The sequence below is a fragment of the Mus caroli genome, chromosome 12 (genome assembly GCF_900094665.2).
Source record: "Mus caroli chromosome 12, CAROLI_EIJ_v1.1, whole genome shotgun sequence".
In the NCBI taxonomy this organism is placed as follows: domain Eukaryota; kingdom Metazoa; phylum Chordata; class Mammalia; order Rodentia; family Muridae; genus Mus; species Mus caroli.
The window spans coordinates 72,976,816-73,003,348 of NC_034581.1; the positions used below are offsets into that span (position 1 = coordinate 72,976,816).

Genomic DNA, 26,533 nt, shown 5'->3' on the forward strand with positions numbered 1-26,533 from the left:
GGCCATCACTGGAAAGAGAGGCCCATTGGACTTGCAAACTTTATATGCCCCAATATAGGGGAATGCCAGGGCCAAAAGAATGGGAATGGGAGGGTAGGGAAGTGGGGGGCGGTATGGGGGACTTTTGGGATAGCATTGGAAATGTAATTGAGGAAAATATGTAATAATAAAAAAAAATAAATAAAATAGATAACCAATTTAAAAAAAAAAGAATAAAGTCTTAATTTGTTAAATTAATATAAACTGTTTCATTGAGGACAATCTTAAGTGAAACTAGCTTTTTAAAAGGCAGGGTAGGGGAGGGTATAGGGGACTTTCAGGATTGAATTTGAAATGTAAATGAAGAAAATATCTAGTAAGAATTGGAAAAAAGAAAACAAAAAAGCTGTATATAACAGTAAATAATATTCAGTGACTATACAATTTGAATTCACTTCCTCAGTTTATACTAAGCCACCATTACTTTTGTGGCATCAATGAAAATGTCAGTGTAGAGAGGAAAGCAAATAATGTGTTAATACTGTTAGTAAATTGGCCTTGTGAACTAACTACTACAAGGATTTCAGGAGCCTCCATTGATTCACACGATATAATCTAAACTGGTATGTTTCTAGGAAATATTCTATGCTAAAATGGTATGTGGTGAATGTTATTTCTTCCCTTTTTTTTTGTTTTTTGTTTGTTTGTTTTTTGTTGTTGTTGTTTTTCAAGACAGGGTTTCTCTGTGTAGCCCTGGCTGTCCTGGAACTCATTTTGTAGACCAGGCTGGCCTCAAACTCAGAAATCCACCTGCCTCTGCCTCCCAAGTGCTGGGATCAAAGGCAGCGCCACCACGCCCAGCTCCATACTTTTTATAGAGACAATATTATAGTGGTATCCTCAGCCAAAGAAATCTAATTTATTTTTTTTTTTTGTAAATTGACTACACGTACTTTTTTTCTGTATAAATAATTCATCCTGACTTTGAATTTCAGACTGTTTTTTGGACAAATAACAGTTTTTTTCTCTCTGATTCAAAATGAGAGCAGACTTCATAAAGACTTTTAAAGATAGAAGGGCCAAAATAATAATTTTCAAACAGCATTTACTTTTACTTATAGTGTGATACTGTCGCTGCAGTAAAACCAGTGCTTCCTAAGATATCCTGAAAACCAATGGTATTTGCCAAATACTCGTTTAAGTAATAACTTAGCAATAGGTAAATAATATTACTGTGGTTTAACTGAGGATGGCTTCTTTTTAAAATTAGTTTGGAACATTTAAATCTTGGATGATTTCATGGCTAAGAAGTATACAGCTCTGTTATTGAACACTTAGTGAGCAAGCACAGGGCCTGGGTTCCCTCCCCATTACTACAAATGAAAAGAACAGAAGGAGGGAAGGAGGAACAGAAAGAGAAAAACTGAGACACTTCAAATAAAAAAATACAAAATTTCATTATTTCCTAAAGTAAATCATACTGATATTGCTGGACTCCTACAGATGCATATCAGCGTTCAGCTGACATGCTCTCGGCACTCTAGGCTATCTTGATAATGCTTATCAAATGCCTAATCTCTATAGATATTTTAAGATTTATTTTTAATTTATATGTGTGCATGTTTTTCCTACATGTATGTTTGTGCACCATGTCTATTTCCTAGTGCACAGGGGATCAGAAGAGTCTTATCAGATTCCTTGTCATTGGAATCATGGAGATTGAGGAGCTGGGAACCAAACACAGGGCCTTGGAAAAGGAACAAGTGCTCTTAGGCACTGAACCATCTCTTCAGGTCCCTTTCTATGTAGATTTGTAGCCAGTTTCTTTCCTAGTTCTTTATTTTCTAGCTTTTCCATCTTTATATAGGCAGAGGCGGGGTCCTTTTTGCTTTGTTTTATTTTTGTCAAGGTTTTTGTAGTTGTTTGGTTTGGGTTGTTTTTGCTATTGACTTTCTTGATAGCAAAACAAAATTGTGAGATTTGAAAGATTTTATTTTCTTTCTAACATGTTAGACATCATACAATTAGTAGAATTATGCATATTTTGATACATTTATTAATTTAATTTATTTCTTCATCTCAGGGTCACCCATGCTTAATATGTAATGATAGTGAAGTGAAATATCCTCCCTGATGATTGTTATTGTCAGTTTCACAGAACCTTCCATTTCCCTATGATTATTTAATGTTCATAGAACTATATTTATCACTAAAGCTAAGTACCACTTCAAACTCAGCTGTCAGGAGTATTTTTTTAAATTGTTTTGAGCTTTGTTTTATTTTGGACAAGATATTTCAAGGCATTACGGCAGGCCTCGGATTTGAAAACCTTCTTCCTCAGTCCCCAACTTTAGTTATATGATGTATACTTCCATGTCTGGCTGTTACTATTGCATTCGTTTTCTTTTCACTGTGACAAAATGCCTGACAGCTCCCAGAATCTCTGGAAGAATGAGACTGACTGCATTAGGTTTCACATTCCTGGCTTCATGCAGTGGGATCTCAGGGCCACTTTGCAGATATTTCAACTCTACTACATATCTCTTGACAGCCTGTTTTTGGAATGTTGAAACAGCATTCTGGAAAACCATAACACTTAAACATTCTTCATCTCTACAAAACCAGTACTGTATAAAGAATGTCACGTTCTGCTGAAAACACAAAATATATTAGCCAGCTGCCTCTGATCACAGCAGCAGTGGCCTCGGAGCACCTACATAGCTGAACCTGAGAAAACATTTTTCCATGTGATCCCATTCTCAAAGGAGTGTCCTCAGAAATGATTTTTTAAAAAGAATTTACACCCTGGATCCTTTAACGAATTGGGTTTTAAAGGCACAGTGCCTTTCCTGTTATAGTATCAGATTAAATGGCCTTTAGCACAATTTCCCAAAGAATCCTTGTTTCCCTCTTAGAATCCATGAGCCTGATTTTCACCGTACATATTTCTGTCAGCATTCTGGTCTTCCTCATTCCCACCAGAATAGCCTGTTAAGTTTGTTTGCAACATTTAAGAGCTCTCTAGCCCACAATTCCAACCACTTCCATACTATCTCCTGCCAAATTTCCAAAATCATATAAAAACCATGGCCAATTTTATCACAGCAGTGACCTTCCACCCTGAGTACCAAATACCTGACAGAATCCATTTAAATGTCAAAGAATTTATTCTGACTCACAGTATAAGGAGATACAGTCCAGGAGATGGAAAAGGCATGGTAGCAGGGAAGCCATCCATAGTAGCATCTACAGCATGGTGGATCTGAAAACAAAGAACTTATGCCAAAAACTTGAGCCCAGGGACATCTTCATAGTGACTAACTTGCCACCTTGAGATAGGAAGTTACAAATCAGATTTGGCACCTAGAAAGGTATATTAAATTAGGTAGGTAGGTACATAGATAGGTAGAAAGATAGAGGAGGGGGTAGGGAGGTAGACAGACAGACAGACAGGTAGGTAGATTTCATTGTCTCCTTTTTTTTTTTTTTACTATAAAGAAGTAATGTATGGCAGTTATGGTGGCCCACATCTAAAATCCCAATATTTAGAAGACAAACACAGGAGCATCCTGAGCTTGAGACCAACCTGAACTTTATAATCCATGTACAGCCACCTAGTTGCTGCCCTATATGGTAAGACAAATGAGCAAGTAACAAAGAAATGATATGCACGCTTACTTTTTAAAATTCATAGAAAAATACTTTTTATAAAATTTCCTTCATAAGAAAACTTTTGTTGCAGGAAGTGCCTTTAATCCCAGAATTCGCAGGCTGAGGCAGTCAGATCTCTGAGATCAAGGTCACCCTAGTCTAGATAGAAAGATCCAGCCCAGCCACGGCTATAAAGTGAAACTTTGATTCAGAGGGAGACAGAGACAGAGAAAGACTTCAAGTTTAGCTATATGTCATTTTGTTTTTTTTCTGTGAACTCAATTATCTTTTAATGTACAGGTATTAATAGCGCAAGTTCTAGAATGTGACATACCTGACAATTGACCAATATCAATTCTTACATGTCACTTTGAAATTAAAGATATTTAAAGGAGATTGTACTTTTTATACCCTAGAGCCTTTGATGGGTGAAATCTTATCTTCACAGCACCTTTCCTAGTATCTAGTACTAGATATTTTTTTCTCCAGAACATAACACAACTAGCCTCTAGCATAGTTCTCTAACATATATATAGTAATAAAGTATGACATTTTATACTTAGTAATGTGCACATTTTTCCATCATGACACTTTGATATATCTTTTATACAATTTTGATTATTAATTCATAATCTGATTAATATATATAACAATTTTTTGCCAGTCTCTAGGTATTTTATTTATAATATAAATAAAATTATATATATTTATATGTAATATAAATAAAATAATTATATAAAAATTGTTCTGGGTAGTCTAAAAATTATTTTGTAGATTTCTCTTAATCAAATTTAGGACTTATGTTAATTCTAGGTTTTGTTGTAAGTATATGCAGAACTTTTAGACACAATTCCCATAATTCACATGAGTACCTAGAATAGTTCATTATATCTATATGAATACAGTTTAACAAAATATTAGAAAAACCATTGAGCATTTGCATTTATCTAACTTATTGGCAACATATAAAAATTATGAACTCAAAGTTATTTGAAAAAATATAATTATTGCACTAAGACACCAGATATTGAAAATAAGTTCTAGCCTGCAACTTTAAATTTTTCTGAGAACTAATAGAGTTGAATGTCTATATCTAAACATGAAGATTTAAATAGGTAAGCTTCTTCTGTCCCTCCTAGCCCACCAGTCATATTACTTTGGCCTAGTTCTAATACCGGCTAAATAAATGTTAATATTCTTAGTTCCTCTTAATCTCCAGTTAATACAGTGAAACTTAGCTTTATTTATTTTAACTTCTACATACTCTACCCTAATACATAAAATCAAAAGTTATCAATTGAAAATTTCACTTAATTGTTTCATTGAGGTCAAGGTTGTATCTGTTGAATGGAATTTTTAATTCTCTTGGTACTCCCTAGAATTTTTTGAAAATTTAAAGATAGGGAAATAAATTCTAGAAATAAAAGAAATGCTAAAACTACAAATGCTTGGTTTAGTTTTAGAAAATATCTTTGTCTCCCATATGTTTTAAAAAATATTTTCTTTGATATATATAAACATAGTAAACAAAAATGTTTTCTAAAACTAGGCTTTGTGACACAGGCCTGTCAAAAAACTCAGGGTTAGAAATGACCTGTTCAGAATTAATATTGCAATTTAATCTGATTCAATGTAAGTTCTCATTGGTATTTAATATAGTATATCTCAGTGAAACCATCCTTGTTTTGTTTTGTTTTGTTTTCGAGACAGGATTTCTCTGTGTAGCCCTGCCTGTCCTGGAACTCACTCTGTAGACCAGGCTGGCCTCAAATTTAGAAATCCTCCTGCCTCTGCCTCCCAAGTGCTGGGATTAAAGGACTGTGCTACCACCGCCCAGCTTCAATGAAACCATTCTTAAAACTTCATATTATAAAGTGATTGCTTTCCTAAAATTAGATATTTTGTGGCCCATATATCAAAATTATCAATTATTCATTCTATTTTAATTGAAGAAAAGGCACAGATGGAGAAATTCACTCAGTGAAAATTTCAGTGTTCATTTTGCATCAAACACTAAATTATAGGTTGACAATACAGTGATAATACAGCTGATTTGGATGTAAAACTTTACAGCAAGTCTGTTTAATAGTTTTTTAGAGCCCTTGTAGTCATGGAGTAAAAAGTAAGGTGATTGAAAATCAAGTAGAGGCCTTTCAAAAACAAATTCATGTAGTAAGGACAAATGAACAAAAGCACATCCTTACTAGAAACTGTCTAAAACTTTGAAACAACACAAATATTGCCATCATGTTCTTTGCTGTTTTAAATTATTGTCGGTATACTGCAATAGCAGTACCATGAGAATATGAAAGTGAGTGTCTGGATAGTATGTACAGGAAGACTCACTGAGGGGAAAAAGAGATAATGCAAAATTTTTGTTTAGTCAATCATCTCCTTTCTAGAAGTTTACAAAAGAGCTTATGAAAGGGACCAGACTGAACATCTATAACTCAAAACCCAAAAATCTAAAATACTAAAAGTCAGAAATATTGTATGTGATTGATATTTCATATTTCATATTTCAGAACATTTTTATTTCAAAATAGAGATATTAAATCAATAGTCTATATAGATGTTCAACCAATAGTCTATGCAGATATTCGATAATCTAAAGATCTCTAAATGTTTAAGTAATTCTGCTCCAAAGCACATTGAATAATGTTTATTCACCCTTTATAAACACAGTGCTTAACATCTCTCAAAAAGAATTAGCTTTATAGAAAAGTAGAATAAAAGTAGATGAGACTCTTAATGTTATGATAAAAAGTAAACCAATTCCTGATACTACTCTGCTGTGCTTTCTCTTTCTCATTAAAAAATAAATTTTCAAACTAACTATAAATTTCTTTCTTACTAGCCTATTACAATTCACTATTAAAATTTGACTAAAATAAATTAGAATATTTAGTTTCCAGTCTATTGATTTCTTGTAGAAGAGGCAGGTCACTCAGAAAAGCATCTGTCTTGAAAGCATGAGCATCTCAAGCTTCAAAAAAGAAAAATGCCAGGGCCTTGTTGTATAGACTTGAAGTCACAGCCATGGGGTGGTGATGGTATGTAGATCTCTTGGCCTTGCAGGGGAGTCAGACTATTCTACTTGGTGATTTCTATGGCAATGAAAGAGCTGTCTTAAAACCAATATTTTATGGCACTGAGGAACTGCTCCTGTTTTTATCCTACTGCCTTCGCATACACCCTTGAACACACAAACATACCTAAACATACAGTATGCCAATTTCACTTTTTCCTATTCTTTCTGAATTTTTTTCATCATAAGATACTATTATCTGTTTCTATAGTCACACAAATTCACATGAAACTTAAATTGCAAGCACTTCTATCTTTGAGAGCTGTGTTGATTCTGTAAAGACTCTTTTCTATAATAACTTCAAAGACTATGTTCATAAGATTGATTTCAAACACTAATAATTTCCTTTATAAAATCTCCATTTATTAATGAAAAGAAGAGGTCATAAATTTGAAGCAGAACAAGGAGAGATATATAGGAGTACTTCAAGGGAAGAGAGAGATGATGTAATTATAATCTCAAAAATAAAGAAAACCATATATCATCTCTGAGCTTTATGTACATTTCTCATATACAAATACTAACCAAGTACAACCCTACTAGCATCCAATAGCAGATGAGACTGGACGTGTATACTGTTAGATTTCTGTACTTATATTTGCATTTGTAATGGAAATAATTTAGACAAGACATTGATCTATAGATATAATAATAGGTAAAATGTGTTAGATGAAGCCAGGAATCATGTTACATACCTACAATTCTAGTACTTAAGAGGTTGAGGCAGGAGGATTCACAAATTGAAAACCAGATTAAGATATATAGAGCAAGTTCCAGTCCATACTGGTCTACACCGAAGATTCTGTCACAAACAAACAATCAAAACATAAATAGAAAAATACATAGTCATATATATTTATATGTGCATAGCCATCCTTTTCTAAGCACCCTTTTTCCAGCCCTGTGTATTTCGAGACCTGTTAAAGGACTATAACTTTAACAGTCAGCAGAAATCAAGAACTGTTTTAACCTTGAAGAGGACGCGTCATGCTGCCAACCTAATATGATGTTAAGATTTAGACAGAAAGGATACTGCAGAAAATTGTGATTTCTTGAGCTTCTAAATGTTTTTTAGAAACAGTGGGTCATTACATTCTACATTCTTATAGGACACTACCAGGAGGGTCTTTATAATCCAGGTTCTGTAATTCTCCATGTAAAGTTGAAAACAGCCTTTGGAGTAAGATGTTTTTTGAAATAAAAGAATATAAAGAAGAATGACTAGATGTTTGGAACTGATGAAATTCTTTCTCCACTGGGATTCTTCTCCTCTAAATGTTATTTCTAAATGTGGCAATTCTACTTCACAAAAAAAAAAAAAAAAAGAATTGATTCTTTATCCTTCTGCTAAAACAGCTAATGATGAAAAATTTGTAAAAGCTATTCATTTCAAATGTTGATGTAATTCTTGTGTATAAAGATGATTGTGGTTTGTTTTTAGGGTTTTTTGGGGGGATGGCGTGTTTCTTTTGTGTTTGTTTGTTTGTTTCAAAATATAATACCATTTGCTCAATATTCCCCCAATAACCTATGTATGCTATTCTGGGACATCCTAACAGTACTCAATACCCTGCTTCCAGAAAAAAAAAAAAAGTAAAATTTGTAATATACTCAGTTATATTCTTTTCCTAAGGAGATTAACACCTAGGATTTATCATTTTGCAGATAGTTGTGCTATCTGCCAACACAGGATGAGCTAATCAGGTAACTTGTCCTATGCTGATTAGAATTGAAACTTCCTCCAAGTGAAGTACAGGAGTGAGGGTACAGTCACCTTTTCTGGATCTTGCTTACAAATTCTCCACTTATCAAGATTCTGTGTGTAATGGTGTGAACCAAGAAATTGTAAAATAGCAAATGAGTGAGTATGGGGGTGAGAGAGAGAGAGATTGAGACAAAGAGAGAGAGAGAGAAAGAGAGAATGTACTGTGTATGCATATATAAGCACAGTATCCCTGTGTAACTCAGTCTAGCCTCAAATCTGAGGTTATCCTGCTTACCCCAACCCCCTGAGAACTAAGATTGTAAATACACACCACCACACCAGGCTTTACTTACCCTGTTTTTTCTGAGAGAAGATTTCAGATGAAATAAGAAAAATCTTTGAAGGACTGAATATGTCTAACACTGGTCTGGCATTAAAATTTTCTGGTTGGCAGCATGATTGTTTAATTGGGAATCACAGTGACAGCTGAACCAGCTCTATGCTTGGGTTGACAAGCAAAGGAGCTTGACTGTCACCAGTCAGAACAATGTTTCTTGGGACTGATCTTTCCATTTAAAGCACACTCATGTTTCTTGTCATACCGTTGATGTTTCCTGATATTGCAGTAGAATAGACATTTAAACACTGAAAGAGAAAACATGCATAGGTATATTTGTAATTCTTTGTTTTTTGTAAGCTAAATGCAAATGTAACACTACTCCAGATACTGCTTCATCAGAAGTCCCCAAGATAACCAAAAGTAAGTGCCAATTTCCTCCTCTCAGGAATAGTGCCATACCAGAAACCAAACTCTAGAGATCTGTTTGCAGAGCATGTCATAGCGTCTGGGGTCAATAACTCCTTGGTCTTATGAGAGGAGCTTAAGTCAATTGATGTATTGCATGTACTGCTTACTAATGTGTAGAAAAAAATTTAAGTTCACTTTTTCTTTATTCTGTCTTTTTACCCATCTTCCCTCATTGTAGCAAATTAGACGGCCGGAGGCAAGCAAAGGAGTTGCTAGTAGAGTTGGATCCCTCAAAGTAAATATGTTTCTAACATTTTTTGGCAAGATTTTGTCTATAGCCTACACTTCTTCCTTTTTGGAGGGTGGAGGGAGGAAGGGGGCTTTTTCCATTTTTCACCATCCCATTTTTTATTTTAATATTTTTATTGGCTGTTGGGTCATATTTTTTTGTTTTGTTTTGTTTTCAGCTACACATAGAGCAACCAGCTGAAGGCAAGCTGCCAAATAACTAGCTTTGAAAGGCACCACAAACAAGAAAGGGCAACTGCCTCATTTCATGTGCCTGCAATTTGGGGCTCTAGAGTAAACCGTTCCTCTGACTGATGTCACTGATTATGTATTACGATTCCTCATAAACAGAAAACCTATATATTTTTAGAATGTCACCTCCAGTTTTAACATACTTTATAAAAAATATTGAATTTTATTTTAGAGTCATTACCAACTTAATTCATTCTAAAATGAAAATTATTGTGAGTGAATAACATACTGAATATATATCATGTTAAGAACTAGAATTGCTTTATGATGCCAGTATATTTGACCCATATACAGCTTTTAGTGTTAAAGCAGTCTTAGTGCCTTGGCTTTTGTTAACCTTTAAAAGTTACTGTAACATTAGGCCACCACAATAAATATTAACCCACTTTATACATAATCTACTAATACACAGTTAAGGTTTCTGATTTGATGATCCTCTTTGGTAATGGGTAAACGCTTCTTAGTCAATATATATTAGGCACGTCATTTGTTTATTTATTTAATTACATTTACTTAATTACTAGTTATTTATTAATTACAATAAAAAATTTAAAAATTTTACCCACAAATAATCACTATTTTAATGATGCCATCATAAATTCAAGTTAGAAAATTGTTAACTGTAAAAGTAGGTAAAAATTAAAGTTAACCATTATTTTTATATCTCAATCCCAAACAGCCTCAACAGTGGTAGCAACTAGTAAATTAGCAAAAATGCCAGATAATTTGGAGCACTGTAATGTCATAAAATTCATTAACTTTCGTAAAGCCTAATTAACTCTGTCATTTCAAATTTTTCCATAGCTCCAATTTACTTTAACAGTTTATAAAAGACAAATTTCTATTCTCTTTCCTGCCCTTGATTCTTCTGCCTTCTAAGTTTTACTTTTTTGTTGTTGATGAGTATGTGCAAACATGAATGCACATTGATGAACTGTGTTTGTATGTCTGTGTTCTTTATTAAGAAAAGCCATCCTTTCTGTTCTTTAACATTGCCTCATAGTAGATAACTCTTATATTTAAAGTTGCCTCTGTAAAGGATGGGACATGGTGATTGTGTGCTGATTTCAAAAATAGGATACTTAGTGTTATTCACTCAGTAAAATGTAGTGATATACCAATAGCACTCCTCACTGAATCATACTTTAACTTTGTCTGAAGGAGACAGTAAGTTTCTTGTGTACCCCATTGATTAGGACACTGATTCATCTAAGAAAGTGCAATACAGTATAAAGTTTTTAAAATAACTGGTAGCAAACTAAACTTAAAAATGGCATCTATAACTGTGGGTCCTGATGTAAGATAATTTGCATGTATGAGTGAATGTGTGTGTAACAGAAGTTCAGTTTTGAGATGTATAGAACTTAAAGTTATACTGTTTATATGTTTACATGTTTATAACTTTCACTATATGCTTAAGACTAACACTAAATTATAGCTCAGACAGTTTGTTTCAATATGGATGCAACCACAGACTGAACACAATACTTGGGGGAAACAGAAAATTATGTTTGTGCTATGTATCTTTTCAAGTAGAAAATTTTAGAAGAATTTCTGGATTATAAAAATAGTTGTAATATTTATTTAACTATTTTTAGTAGAAAAAGATTGTGTTTGAACTAAATAAAATGTTGGCTTCATAGTCACAAGTTTATAGAAAATGGTTATTCTTATGTTAAAGAAAAACAAAAGTAGTGAGAAATGTATAATGCTATGATCTTATTTTTAAAAGGAGAACTGAAAAGAAAACAAGTTGCTGTTTTGATTCAGGTTCTAACATTTTCTTGTAGCTCCATCAAAAGCTGGGGGAGCTCAGAAATCCCCTAGAAGTTCCTGTGAAAGGATATGCTCTCCAAGTAAATAAATGTATGATGTCACTTGTGAATGTTTCCCCATTAACATTTTCTGCTGACAGGTATTCAATATCGGCCTGGTTTGTCCTCTCATCTCCAGCTTTTCTTCTTCCTGTTTTACCTCTTTCTTTCCTTTTTAGCTCTGGCTTCATGCTCAAGTTTCTAAAATAAAAATTAAATTTGAAGTATAAAAGACCTGCAAGCTACACAACTAACATTACTGTTGATTTTATAACATTATGACCCAAATAAGAGCTTTTCAAAATCAGTACTGAAATAATGGCATACTTCTCAAAAGGCTTTTTCATGTGGTATTTATTTAGCGCTATTCACTTGACTTTGTATTTTGTCTGTTTCTGAATGTGTCAGCAAAATTAGAAAATAAGGTCTGTATCTAAGGAGTAAAGACAAGGTGATTCAATTTTAGTTTTCAAAGAAAATTGTGAATTTTTGACTGCTATGAATAATCTGACCAGTAGATACACGTGTGCAAAGTTAATAGACTTCTTTAAACTTCAATACCTTTGAAGTAATTATGACATGTTCTGATTCGAAAGAAAGTTAGCAGCAAACAGCTTTACCAGGAATGCTTTTATGTAGCATCTTATAAATGTGTGAACAAAGGGCCATATATGTATATGTATATCTTTTGAAAGCAAACGCTAGCTTAGAGACACTCAGTATTACACATGTGTCATATAGCCAATCACTAGCAACACCAATGCAGCAAATAATTAAAGTTTTAAAGTAGCCTTCTCTTTAAATGCATTTTTCAAAAATAATCATTTCTAAAATAAATATATAATTATGACAATTAAACTAAATTATTGTAAATATTTAATGCTTAATCCTGGCCTCCCTTCATAGGGCTTCTATAAATGTTTCTAGGAGACAAGCTCCTGGATTTATTTCTCCAGAGATTGCTCCCTTTCATTTAATTCATACTGCTATATTAATTTTGACATGAAAATAGAGAAAAAGTTAATTATCTTATATCTCAACTTATTTTTATCATATTCTATGTTATATGTATACATATTACATTCCTCATTATTGAAGTAAAGAATGTTTTCCTAATATCAGTTATTAACTTTTAAAAGCTAAACAGAGATAATCCAGTATCTCTTTGAGCCAGTTCTTCTTTCTCTGTGTATTATTACAATTATATGAATCTTCTATATGAACTCCTAAAATCTATGATACTGTCATTAATATAAAAATGTCAGTTTGAGTTTTCTGACTAAATTAATTTGAACATCACTACATAAAAAAATAAAAATATTCTCATATTATTAATAAAGTAAGTAATATGTACATTAGTAAATAATATATTTGTAGTCATATTTTTTGCAGATTAATCATGAGAAAAAATTTTCCTCCAACAAAACTAACACTACAAAGTTTAAATTTTCTAAGGAAGGTCTTCATGCTAAGGAGCTGGTATTAAGAATAAGATGAAGCACCAGCTCGCTGCCTGCTCCACCACAAGGAACTGTAAAACTTTGAGCTATGCCTAAATATAGCCCACCTTTTATGTATTGCTTTGTCTGGTATTTTTGGTCAAAAACATGATACATTTTTTTAACCTTACATTTATTGTTATTTAACAGCAAACAAGTTAACAATAAATAAGTTTAAATAACTTAAAAATTGGTATTTTACAAATTGTTTTAGGTCATGCACTTGGCATGTTACATTTTTCAACTACTACTCTTTTACATAATGAGAAATCTTCATTTTTTACTTTATTTGAGTTAAAAACACATTGCCTATTTTCTTAAAAATGGGATATATTATTTGAGAAATATCTCCTGAACTAACCTAGCTACCTAATGAGTAAGTCATTTGCCTCTGAAAAACTATTTTTAAAATAGTATCTTTGATTAGTGAATTTAGTGGATGAAACATGCAGATAAGCGGGGCAGTGTTAGCACACGCCTTTAATTCCAGCACTTGGGAGGCAGAGGCAGGCGGATTTCTGAGTTCGAGGCCAGCCTGGTCTACAGAGTGAGTTCCAGGACAGCCAGAGCTACACAGAGAAACCCTGTCTCGAAAAACCAAAAAAACAAACAAACAAACAAACAAAAAAAAAAACCATGCAGATAAATTTTAGGCAAATGTTCTGTTCTCTTCTCCTTTAATTCTTATTGTCTGTGTACATTATAAAATATGTTTTGCATATAAAGAAGCATTGCTTAAACAAAAAACAAAATATTTTTTGTATAATATCAGACAAAGTTAACAGATTTTAGTCCTAAACTGAAGTAAGTTGGCAAACAAAGACCATTCCATGTTGTGAAACTTTATTGCAAGTGTTCATAAAAATATTCATTGAAACACTGAAGAGTATTTCAGTAAGGGGACAGGTTAAAGATCTTTGTTTCTAATTATATATTTACTTGGTAGTAGAAAAGGTGTTATTTCAGAACTGTAGGTTAGTCATAGAATTAAATCATTGCTGCTCTAATTGTGGTGACAAATACAATATACTATTTTACACAAAGGATAGATCCCTTAATGAGCCCCGGAATTTTGTAAATGATACTAAATTTTATTTATTTCTTAGGTGAGTGTCTATTCTTCATCTTTCATTATATTTGATGTTCTGTAGAAAGAATAGAATGTATTCTCACTACATTGAACAAAGCAGGAACATTATAAACACTGGGTTTTTAGCATTTGTAGTAGTACAACTATTGTTAATAATATATAATCAAAGCTTTCTTACTTAATTCATTTCAAAATATACTATACACCCTTAGAATTATGCGTTATTTACAATAATGAGCAAAGAACAAAACTATATAAGAAAAAATTAATCTTCCATTTAATCAAATGTGTGAACCTAGAAGACAATATTAAAAGTAATGTTCAGGACTGACGGCGAGTACAGATACTTTTACAAGTAGGAAAACAGGATAAAATAATCAAAATCTATGCTTTGTGTCCATAATATAATTCAAGCTACAAGAAACTTATTACTTTGTTGAGGAGCAATTAGAACAAAGGGAATTTGAATATGAAGATATTCAGAAAAATACTAGCTACATGGTTATGAAATATGAAAAAAGGAAAGGTATACAAATATTCATTATTTGGAATTAAGTGATTTTTCTTAATATATACTCTGTATAGGAACATGATAAATTAATATTCAACTACAAAACTAGATTTGTCCATTTTTAAAAGTTTTCAAAAGCAGTAACAGAGAATATAACTCATAAAGGAATATTACTAAGAATATAAACTAAGATAAAGCTGATTTAAAAAACCGAAAGGAATATAATAATTAGCAATAGTTGGTTGGCATGCAAATGTAAGTAAAGGAATGGCATTTAAAGTGTAAAAAACAAAAATCAGTCAGGGCACAAGAATTTCACCAAAATGAAACTTCTTTTTGGTAGATAACATTTAAATCAGAGTTAAACTATAAAAAAAACTAAGCTTTTTATTTAGTGATTTTTGTCTATTTAAGAATTTAATTTCTTGCATTCAAAATAGAATTTGTATTAAATAAGCCAATGTGAATAATGAATTGGATTACTGGACTTTTTTATATTTTTAACTGTGGTATTTTCATTCCAGCCTTACATCTGAATTACTTTACTATATTTTTTATGCTAGTATCTATTATCACTGGGAGATTTTGTACATAACACATTCATTTAAGGTGAGTTTTGTGAACCATAGCCTGGAAAACTACATCCTGTGGGTTAAATCCTACTTCTTTATAGGGCCATACACTAGAATTATTCTTTTTTATTTTCAAAAGAAGGAGATAAGCTTACATTTCATGTGAAATTATATGAGGAAATATGTTCAAAATAAGTATTTATTGAAATGTTTATTCATTTGAATATGGTCTTCAATTGTTTTCAAGCTACAACAGAACTTTAAATGAATGAAGCACAGATTATATGGCTCAGAAGAACCGAAATGTTTGCTCTCAGATATTTTACAGTCAAAATGTCCTGAGTCTTCTTATAACTGGCTCTTGTATCGATTGCATAGACACATATGTTAAAATATACTTTTACTTTAGAGATGAGAAAAGGAGAGATGATTATTTTTCAAACAGTGCTTTCAAGTCACTATGCATGGAAACACATTAAATGATCATAACCAAATTTAAAAATTTGTAACAAAAACTAAGAGATAATAAATGAGAGGGCTAGAGGTAAAAAGTATTGTTCTCACAGACCCATATTCAGTTTCCAGAAACCCACACTGGGTTTCTCAAAATTATCTTTGACTCTGTTTCCTTGGATTTTTCTGGACTTCATGGTATGATACCCGTACTCATGCTTACGTGCCCATTCATGAGCATGTGTGTGTGTGTGTGTGTGTGTGTGTGTGTGTGTGTGTGTGTGTTTGTGTGTGTGTGTGTACGCATATATATTTAAATAAAAATTAAAATATGTTAATTAAATAGTGTAACCTGGTATGATATTTTTCTACTTAATTTTACATTACTTAATTGCTCTCCTCATATATAGCCAACACTCTCACAAGTGCACACACATGGGCCCACTGAATTACTATTAATCCTTCAAATTTGGGTATTGTCATACAGAGCATTGATTATAAATTTCTGCTGGAGTTGAACCTTATAAGGATTTGAAATGTAACACTAAAGTCCATTATTCCCCTAAACTTTTTAAAAATATCTTTAGAGTGTTTTGTACATTGTATTTTTATGTTCATTACCTGATTATATCTAAGGAAACATGACATGATCACCGTTTAGATTCTGTTGAATTAACCATATCTACTTATCTTAAATCTCGTTTCCTTCAAAGGAAATTTAAATAAAATGAGATAGGTAACTTGATATGATCAAGTAATACATCATACTTTAATATGTAGATTATAGTAATATAAAACATGTCTGCATTTGGACCCATTCACTAATACTGACCAGAGACACATTAATGATGGATCTTCACTCCTTAGATGAGTAAACAATCAGTAGACTGTAATACTTAGACAATTTGTTTATAGAGAAGCGCTTTCTTTAGGTACATATCAGTGTCAGTCCTCATAAGTAAAACATTGTTTGAGATGCCTGTCTCTTCTGTTTCATAAGCTAACATTTACATTAATAGTTTGGATTTGTTTACCACTTATTTATAGTAATTATATAAAATTCTAACTCTTGTGGTAGATGATCTGTCATGAATATGGCCACTATTTAATAATGATAGTAATTCTGTCTTAGGAGCTAATTTTACTAATTTTCACAATATTAAAAATCTCTTGATATAAAAAAAACTTAATCCTTAGATTTCATTTGTACTAAATAAGAAAATTCTAATTTATCCTATACTTCAAATCAAAAGAAAAATATTTCAAATAACATACATAAAACATTGGAGATAGATATATATCTGTAAGGTGTTTAATGCTCAACATGGAATTGGTTGTCTCTTGAAATTGATTTAAATAAAAATCAGATGCAAATGATACCTCTGCTTAATAAATTAGTTCTTTTGTCATAGAAAATAGGAACTACGTAAAAAGGAGACAAGATTCTCAAACTGTTTTAAATAGAACAAGTATACAAAGCAAGATTTTCTTAGAACTATCATTTTGCTAAAGAAAATTTAATCCACAAAGTTGAAAATTTGTTTCATTTTTAATGTACAAAGTTATACATATTTTAGAAACTACCTCAAAACATAAGTTGACAATGATAATTTTATACCAAATCTGTAAGCCAATAAACTTAAAAGGCTCAGGAAATCATAGTTCCATTAATTCAATAAATACTTCATGAGCATCTACTGTTTTCTGCTGTTATAAATGCTACAAATATTATTAAATAGCTAATCTGATAAGGTTGTTTCTGACTTATCTACAACATCCTTTTCAATTCCCTGCACTTAACTTTGTATTCTAAAACGTCATACCGCGCTTATGAATAGAAAATCATTGGTAACTGTTTCAATTCCTGTGGCATAATGAAAATTAATATAGGAAAAAGCCACAAAATTTAACATGTTGTCATCACAACCAAGAAGTTGAGAGGAAGTCAGAGCATTACCAGTTCAAAGTCATTAAAGTCAACCTGGTGTGGTTGTAGTGTGGTGTTAGCCACTCACTCCTGAAGTAGGAGAATCACTTGAGCTCAATGATAGCCTGGGATAGGGCTTGACCAGGGAAGTCATGGAGGTTTAAACACGCTATTAGGTATAAAACAGTTACTTTCAGAAATTAATAAAATAGCTATTTTTTAAAAATCAGTGAAGCAGAAAGACTACACATAAATGCCAGCATGGACTACATAGTCATTTCTAGTCCAGCCTGAACCAGATAGCCAGACTCCACCCAAAATGCAGCGGGATGGAGGGAAGAAGACAAACACATAAATACACACACATACATACACAAGAGGCAAGGAATAAAAACAATGACTAAAAGTAATTGTGGAGAAAACATATATTTTTATGGTGTTGTTAACATATGTATTAAGAGACATGGTGATTGTTCATTAATACTAAAAACTAAGCAAGAAGAAAGTGTATCAGGTTAAACTGACTTTCCTCTTTATATTTAATTTATATACATATATATGTATATATATATATATATTTATATTTACATTTATACATTTCTATTACTCTCTATAGAGTAACATAAAGATGTACAGTAGATACACAAGCCAATGGAGATCACTGTGAAACCATAGGAAAAATTGTTTGGTATTTTGCATTTGTTCTTAAGTATGTATCTTCTCAGCAAGTTCATACCAAAACCTGGCTGAATAGGTGTATCCTCTCTATAATAGTAAATTTTTTTAGCAAATTAGGGAGTTGGATTTTCAGGGTTTTTTTTTTCAATTATGAGTTTCTTCTTCAAATAACTTGAGTCTTGACATATGTGCCCTTGTCAGGCTGTTCTATTATTTATATGGCAAATTTGTTGGTGATAAAGCCATGTAAACCTGAGACCCTTGCTAGTCTATCATTTCCTCTTTAACAGTGTTTTCTTTTCTCCACTGCAAAACCAGGCTCGGCTTCCGTCGTGCTCATCTACCTATAGTGTATCTGAGGTATATTTTGCACGTGTCTTTTTACATAGTCAATAACATGCTCGCACTCACCTTTTCTTTTTTTTTTTTTTTTCGTTTTGTTTTGTTTTGCCTTAATTTATTTTGCCTTGCACCTTGCCCTTGGCTGAAAGAGATGAGGGTATCAGAGGGGAAAGTCACCAGTGTTAGGGGGAAATTTCTCTACTACACTGTTTTCAGAATAACTTTCTTTGTAGCACACTGAAATAGCTAAAACCCCAATAGCCAGCTTGATTATTACTGTTACCGTATTCTTCAATAATTTCTCTGAGCCAGGTTATATTGGTTAAATAATATTCATTCTACATTGAACATATATTACTGGTACTGAAGATTTTAATTAAATTGGTGAATATCCCTCCCATTATCCAAACACTTCTGAAAGCATTCAGAATTTACTATTAAATGGGGGGGGGGGGGACTGAGGAAAAGCTATTTCACTTATGTATATGTAAACTGAAAGATACGTTTTCTCTTAGAAAATCAGGTTACTTACCCAGGCAGAGGTGGCATATGGCTTTAATTCCAGGACTTAGGACAAAGAGGCAGGTGAATCTTTTAACTTCAATGCCAACTGGTCTACAGAATGAGTTTCAGGACAAAAAGGGTTACACAGTGAAACCCAAGGGGATGTGGGGGAATCAGTTACGTAGGTTTGCTTGGTACTTGTATTTTCTTAAAATTCTTTTCAAATAGATTATATTAATTATGAGAATCGTGTTCTTTAAAAAAATATTTTATAAAATTATACCTATGTTCGTCTATTCTTGTGGTTTAATTTCCCTTTCCTGTTAGGTTAAACAACAGCATACTAGATTTTTGCATTTTTATAAAGTACTTGTCCAAAATATTATTGACATACTTTGATTGTATAATGGCATGTCTGCTTTCCAAAGTAGGACCAGAGTTGAGCATATATAAAGAAAAAATATATAACTCTAAAGAAAAATTTAATTACATATGATTTTAACATACTGGTTTATTTTTTTACAGGATAACATTTTTATACTATTTATAGACCAGTATTGAGTTAGTTTGTGCAGAGAAAACAAATTAGCATCTTTAGATTTCAAATTTTAGAAAGTAACTAAATTCATATCCTAGCAATGTTTAATTTACTGGATCAGTAAGTGCAGTCATCCTGTTTAATTTTTATTTTGTAACTTAAAACTGTGAATGACTTTTTTATCTTATACCTGACTTTGGAGAAATAATTTTTTGTCAGCAAAGAAAGCATTTCTTCAAAATTGTTTATATTAAAAACATACTAGAATACAACAAAGAAAACATAAAGAACTTAGGAAAAGTGCAATGAAAATCATGCAAATCTTTAAACTTCCAATAGGAAAAATATACAAGTTTGTACAACAGACTGTACAAAGCCATCTGTATTCTTTCTTTAGACTTTTTCTTTGTCATTTTGGTGTTTTAATGAGCAAATGATGCTTGAAACATAATGGTGACAGCTTTAGTGTAAGCATATTCTAGCCGTGTGTGTGTACGACTCTTCTCATCATAAGTGAGGGAGTTTAGCCGAGCTGTATAAAATACTTCTTGTTAGTAAACATTCACATAGATATGTATGGAAGATTTAGACCGACAAAGTTATCTTGGAAATGATGTTCTTATTGGGGATCTTGGTTATTTCCATGAAGATGAAAACTTACTTCTTGAAAAATCATTGTGGAAATGATTAATAAAAGATAAATTAACTATGATGTCAACAAGAACTTTTTGAAAACTTGTATATATCATCCTATCATTACATTTCTATAGGCCATTTCTTTAATCCCAAAGGCATATGATTCCCTGTGTAACAAATATATAACATTTCTTTCTGCCACTTCATCTAGGCAATTCTCCATTTCTCTTGAGAGTGTTTAAGAAGGCTACCATTGGCATCATCTCCAATTGCAGCCCACAGCGTCCATCAGGATATAACGTTCTCTGTGACACCATGTGTGCTGGAGAACTCTCTGGTTTGAATATACATCTGGCATTGGGGACTTGTGTGGCATTTGCTCCATGACATTCAGCTCTTACAGGAACTTGGGCTCCATGTGGGTTTGTTTTTCTTTCATTGTGACATGCAGGCTCTCCTTAATTGTCATAAAGTATGTTTCTCACTTGTCATTTGTGATTTTCTCTAGTCTACTCTGTCATCCTTCTGTGTCTCTTGTAGGTGGTGTTTATATTCAAACCATTAAAATAAGAACAAATATAAACTTAATATTCATGATAATCACCTGCATAGAAAGTATCTTCTATATTGTTTTTTCCTTTTTTCTTTTTTTAATTAATTTTTTTTACACTTCATATTTTATTCTTCCCTTCTCTCCCCATCCACCCTCTGACTGTTCCACATCCCATACCTACTCCCCACCCACCTAACCTCTAAATTCCCTGGGGCCTCCAGTTTCTTGAGGGTTAGGTGCATCATCTCTGAATGAAAACAGATCCAGCAGTCCTTCTACTGTATGTGTGTTGGGGGCCTCATATCAGCTGGTGTATGCTGCCTGTTTGGTGGTCCAGTGTTTGAGAGATCTCAGGGATCCAGATTAATTGAGACTGCCAATCCTCTTACAGGGTCACCCTCCTCCTCAGCTTCTTTCAGACTTCTCTAATTCAACAACAGGGGTCAGCTGCTTCTATCCATTGGTTGTGTGCAAATAACTACATCTGACTCTTTCAGCTGCTTGTTGGGTCTTTCAGAGTTCAGTCATGATAGGTCCTTTTTGTGAGCACTGCCTCCATAGCCTCAGTGATAGTGTCAAGCCTTGGGACCTCCCCTTGAGCTGAATCCCACTTTGGGCCTGTCACAGGACCGCCTTTTCCTCAGACTCCTCTCCATTTCCATCCCTGTAATTCTTTCAGACAAGAACAATTATGGGTCAGAGATATGACCGTGGGATGGCAACTCCACCCCTTACTTGATGTCCTGTCTTTCTTCTGGAGGTGGGCTCTATAAGTTCCCTCTCCCTACTTTTAGGCATTTCATCTAAGGTCCCACCCTTTGAGTCCTAAGAGTCCCATGTCTCTGATGCATTCTGGAGCGCCCCCCCCCCAACCTCTTACCTCCAGATGTTGCCTGTTTCCATTCTTTCTCCTGGCCCTCATGGCTTCAGTCCATTTCCCTCACCCAATACCAGATCAGGTTCCCATCTCCTCCCCCTACTATCTCCCTCCCCTCTCCCTCCCACATCCATCCCTCCTTCCCCACTTGTGATAGCTTTCTTCTTTCTCCCAAGTGGGACTGAGGAGTCCTCACTGGTATCTGTTTTATCTGTTTTAATTAGACTTTTTCATCATCTTTTTATTATTATTTATTTACATCCCAAATGTTGAACCCTTCCCCTTCCCCCCTCCCTGAATTCTTCTCCCCATCCCCACTCTGAAAATGCCTCCCCCCCCCACACACACACACAGACAGCATCCCCTCACCCTGGGGCATCATGTCTCTAAAGGAGTATGCTTATCCTCTCCCACTGAAGCTAGACAAGGCAGCCTTCTGTTACATAATGCTGGGGGCCTTAGACCAGCCCTTGTATGCTTTTGGTTGGTGGCTCAGTCTCTGGGAGCTCTCAGGGATTCACGTTAGTTAACATAGTTGGTCTTCCTATGGTGTTGCCATCTCCTTCAGTTCCTTCAATCCTTCCTCTAACTTTTCCATTGGGTTCCCAGACCTGTGTCCAGTGGTTGGTTATGAGTACCTGCATCTGTCTCAGTTAGCTGCTGGTAGAACCTCTCAGAGGTCAAGCCATGCTAGGCTCCTGTCTGTAAGCACAACATAGCATCAGTAATACTGTCTGGGATTGGTAGTATCTTCAAGGGGGGATTGATAGATCCCAAGTTGAGCTGGTCACTGGCCATCATTCCTTAAGTCTCTGCTCCAATTTTGTCCCTGCATTTCTTTTAGACAGGAGCAAATTCTGGTCAAAAGTTTTATAGGTGGATTGATGGTGTTCCCATCCCTCCACTGGGGGTCCTGTCTGACTACTGGAGATGGCCTAGGAATACTCTCTCATGAATTATTTTTTAAATGGAAGCCTCTTAGGACTACTAGAAACTAGTGTTTACTTGATGGCAGAACTACATAAGTAGTCAGACCTTCCCCCATTCAATATAAATTTTCCCTTACGATGAGATCATGTTCACATTACCTCTATTTCTTCTAACTCCTAACATGCATATTGACTTCACCAGTTGTATATCACTGTCTTCTATGCCATTCACAAGATTAAAATAGTAAATGTTGCTCAAATGAACCTATCCCTGAGTTATACAAGAGCAAGATAATCGATAACCTCATGTGGCTAAAGCTGTTCTAACAAATTTGCCTCCATAGCTCTTTTGTTTAAAGTAAATAAGCAAAATATATGCCCAAAAAGCTAGAATTCACTTCCAAATTTTTGATACTCAAAATTTTAAGTATTGTTTTTGTTGTTTGTTTTGTTTGTTTAAAGCAATTAAGAGCAGTTACTGCTCTTTCAGAGGACCCATGTTTGATTCTAAGCTGCCATATCAGGCTATTTAGACCACCTGTACCTCCAGCTCCTCCCTTCTTCCCTCCCTCCATACCTCCCTCCCTCTCCCTCTCCCCCCTCCTCATGTTCCCATACATGCTCACATTTTTTAAAATATTGCTTTGGAATTTCCTTATTTTAAACAAAAGCCAAAAGCACTATCCCCTGGTAGAAATTGTGTTCATTCTGATCTATTTAAGAAATGTGTTCTGCCCCATGCCTTAAATACCAGCATTCAGGAGGTAGAAGCAGGTGAATCTTTGTGAGTTCAAGGACAGCCTAGTCTACTGACTAAGCTCTAAGACAGCCTATACTAGATAGTAATGCCCTGTCTCAAAAATAGTAAAATATAGTATGATTGTATCATAATAACACACAATATCTCACAAATAAAATGAACATTCATCTTATTTTACTTTTATAGTCCAAATTGAACCCTTTAAAGCTCTCTTTTGGGGCTGGAGAGATGGCTCAGAGGTTAAGAGAACTGACTGCTCTTCCAGAGGTCATGAGTTCAATTCCCAGCAACCACATGGTGGTTCCAACCATCTGTAATGAGGACTAGTGCCCTTTCCTGGCTTGCAGGAATAAATGCAGGCAGAACACTTAATAAATAGATAAATCTTAAAAAAAAAAAAAGAGAGAGAAAGAAAAAAAAAGCTCTCTTTCAATGTCCCAGATTTGTACATAGTAGAGTTGATTGGTTTTGTTGGAAACATTAAAGTTCTTTCTTTCTTGTTGAGTAAACAGACTGAAATTTATTAATATTTATTTTTAATGCTAATAATTTTCAGCTACTAAACCCTAACATGAGGGTTGTCCTTTGAATTCTACATGTTGACTTCCAAGACATGATCTAAATAAATTTTGACTGAATAACATTTGGAAGCTTTTGCAAACAAATTTCACTCAAATTACATACAAATAGTAAATTCTACAGTTCTACTTTAAATACTATATAATTCCCTGTAGATGAATTTTAAAGAACCAAACACCACAGAACCAAAGACTGTCTCTAAGGTAAAGTTAACTATAGCCATAATGTAAGATTGTGTACCGCATAGTTACAGACCACAATATTTCTACTCTGTAAGAATTTCACGTATAAGCCGGGCGTGGTGGCGCACCCCTTTAATCCCAGCTGCTATTTAAATATACTTTTACGATGTCAAAACAGTATGTCAAACTCTCCTTTTCTCTATCAGAGGTCATGTTTTTAATGTTTTCCAGCCCAGAAATTCTTCAAGTATCTTTTACTCTTCCTTATTTTTCACATTTGACATTTACTGTGTTGTAAATGCTATCATTTTATTGAATTACTTCCTTTTAATGCTCACTTCTAATGCAAACAGTAATTTGTAACTGGATTTACTTTCAATTCATAACTTTGGTGATACAAGTAGTGTACTCAACATGTCATATAAGAGGCACTAAATAGTATTTGAGAAGTAAGATGTCATCAGCAACTCTATCACCTTTTCTGACATTATGAAGATTTTCACCTGTGCTTCAGAGGGAATTTTAATTCATGTAATTTCTACTATAATACATGAGACCTAATAAGTATTAAGTAAGCAGTTTCTTTTCCTTCTCTAAAATAGATGTTTAAGCTTTAATCATGGTAGGCGTGGGTTATCAGAGCTAATAATTAGCTTCCTTTGGTGTGCCCCCTTTCTCTCATCACAGCTAATCTTCTGTAGCACTTCAGTTACCCAAGGTTCTTTGACCAGAGCTGCTACAAAGCACACCTGTTATCTTCCAGATAATTCTCTCTTCCTATCGACAGGATTTTAAGGGTGATAATTTAGTTGGGTAATATAATTTGGTATTGGAGAAAAGGGAAGATGTAATTCGCAGATGTTAGTAAGCCTGGAAACTGGAAACTTCTAAGGAAGATTTTTTTTTTTTTACCTATTTTTACCTATAATGGAGATTGAGACTATCAGAAATAAATGTCTCTGCACCTCTTTTCAAACCCATATTTTGCCTTATTTATTTTTCTCATATGTTCTTGTAGCAACTCTTCTCCATTTGAACAGGATATTGAACTATCAGTTAAATGCTGGATGTCTTAGAAGAATCTTGTCTGTCCTGGGCAAAACAGTACAATCAGCCATTTACTCCATGTTATTACTCCAATAAAAGTGAACCTTCTTATGTCTGTTTCTGTCGTCATGGCTTTTTTTGTGTAGTTTGTATTACTTGCCTGCCAGACATGCTTTCCTACGCTTTATAACTCAGATTCATCTTCTTCTAGAAAGCCTCAGCTAACAACTCCTGTTTGCCATCTACTCAAGGAAATTTCATTTGTACTTACAGTCTTACCCTATATTACTTTTTCTTCTACAATTTGTTCTCTATTTTGTACCTGTTAGTAATCATCTTCATCTCCTCAATTCTCTTCACATGTGTCCACTCTAACAATATGTGACACTACACAATAATTCAGAGTGGAAACTTGAGAGTTATCTTTCATCCCATATGACTATTCAAAACCCAACAGATTTTGCCTCTTTTTTTTTTTCTCCAGAACCTGTACCTTGCCCTTTAGAACTACTTTCAGCGATGTATTTAGACTTTTGAGGTTCGTTCCCTTATCGTCTATTCTACAAATAATTCATCTTCACCTTGCTCACTGTAGTTAACATATTAAATGTTGATGGAACATTTTAAATAATTCCGTGATTTTAAATAATTCAGTAGCATCAATGATCTCTAGAAATTGTCCTGTGCTCACCTGACCAACCTCTCTTTTTACTCACTCCTGCTAGTAGACTGAACTTATCTTCAACCACACCTAATTTCCCAGTTGCAATAGCTGGAGAGATGGCTCAGTGATTAAGAGCACTGGCTGCTCTTCCAGAGGACCCAGGTTGAATTCCCAGCATCCATATGGCTGTTCACAACTGTCTGTAACTCCAGTTGCAGGGAATCTGACACCCTTACAGACACATGCAGGAAAAACACCAATGCCCATAAAATAAAAAATAAATTAAAAAAGGGAAGTTGGGGTGAGAAACTGGGAAGAGGACAGTGATCAGTAGGAGGAGAAAGGGAGAGGAGAGGGGAGAAGGTAATGGAGGATGTATATGATAAAAATACATTATTGCATGAAAAAAAATTCCCAGTTTCTAGGGTTACTAACGTCTATCAATTGTACCTGGTTATTCAACCAACTAATGTGATCTTATATTACCCAACTAAATTATAATTTCTTAAAATTTTTTCATAGCACGTGCAGTGCATGTTTACTGGACTTTATTGTATTCTGAACTACTTGAGATCAAGAGTAACTCCTTTTACATTATACCTATTTTTAAATTTTAGATTATTTAAGGAAAATCAGTAGATATTCAGTAAATATACTTTAAATGAAT

General features: G+C 33.7%; 1 protein-coding gene across 10 annotated transcripts in view; it reads left to right on the top strand.

The window, feature by feature from the left end:
- Gphn (gephyrin) overlaps positions 1-26,533 on the top strand; it is a 420,062-nt gene that overhangs the window by 254,310 nt on the left and 139,219 nt on the right. For 4 of the 10 annotated variants that reach the window (XM_029484276.1, XM_029484280.1, XM_029484277.1 and 1 more), the window contains 2 exons: positions 9,410-9,466; positions 18,574-18,615. The exons of 3 other annotated variants lie outside the window; for them this stretch is intronic. In XM_029484276.1, coding sequence (XP_029340136.1) covers positions 9,410-9,466; positions 18,574-18,615 — 99 coding nt within the window. The remainder of the gene's footprint in view (positions 1-9,409; positions 9,467-18,573; positions 18,616-26,533) is intronic. 3 more of the 10 variants (XM_029484278.1, XM_029484279.1, XM_029484283.1) reach the window with 1 other exon arrangement.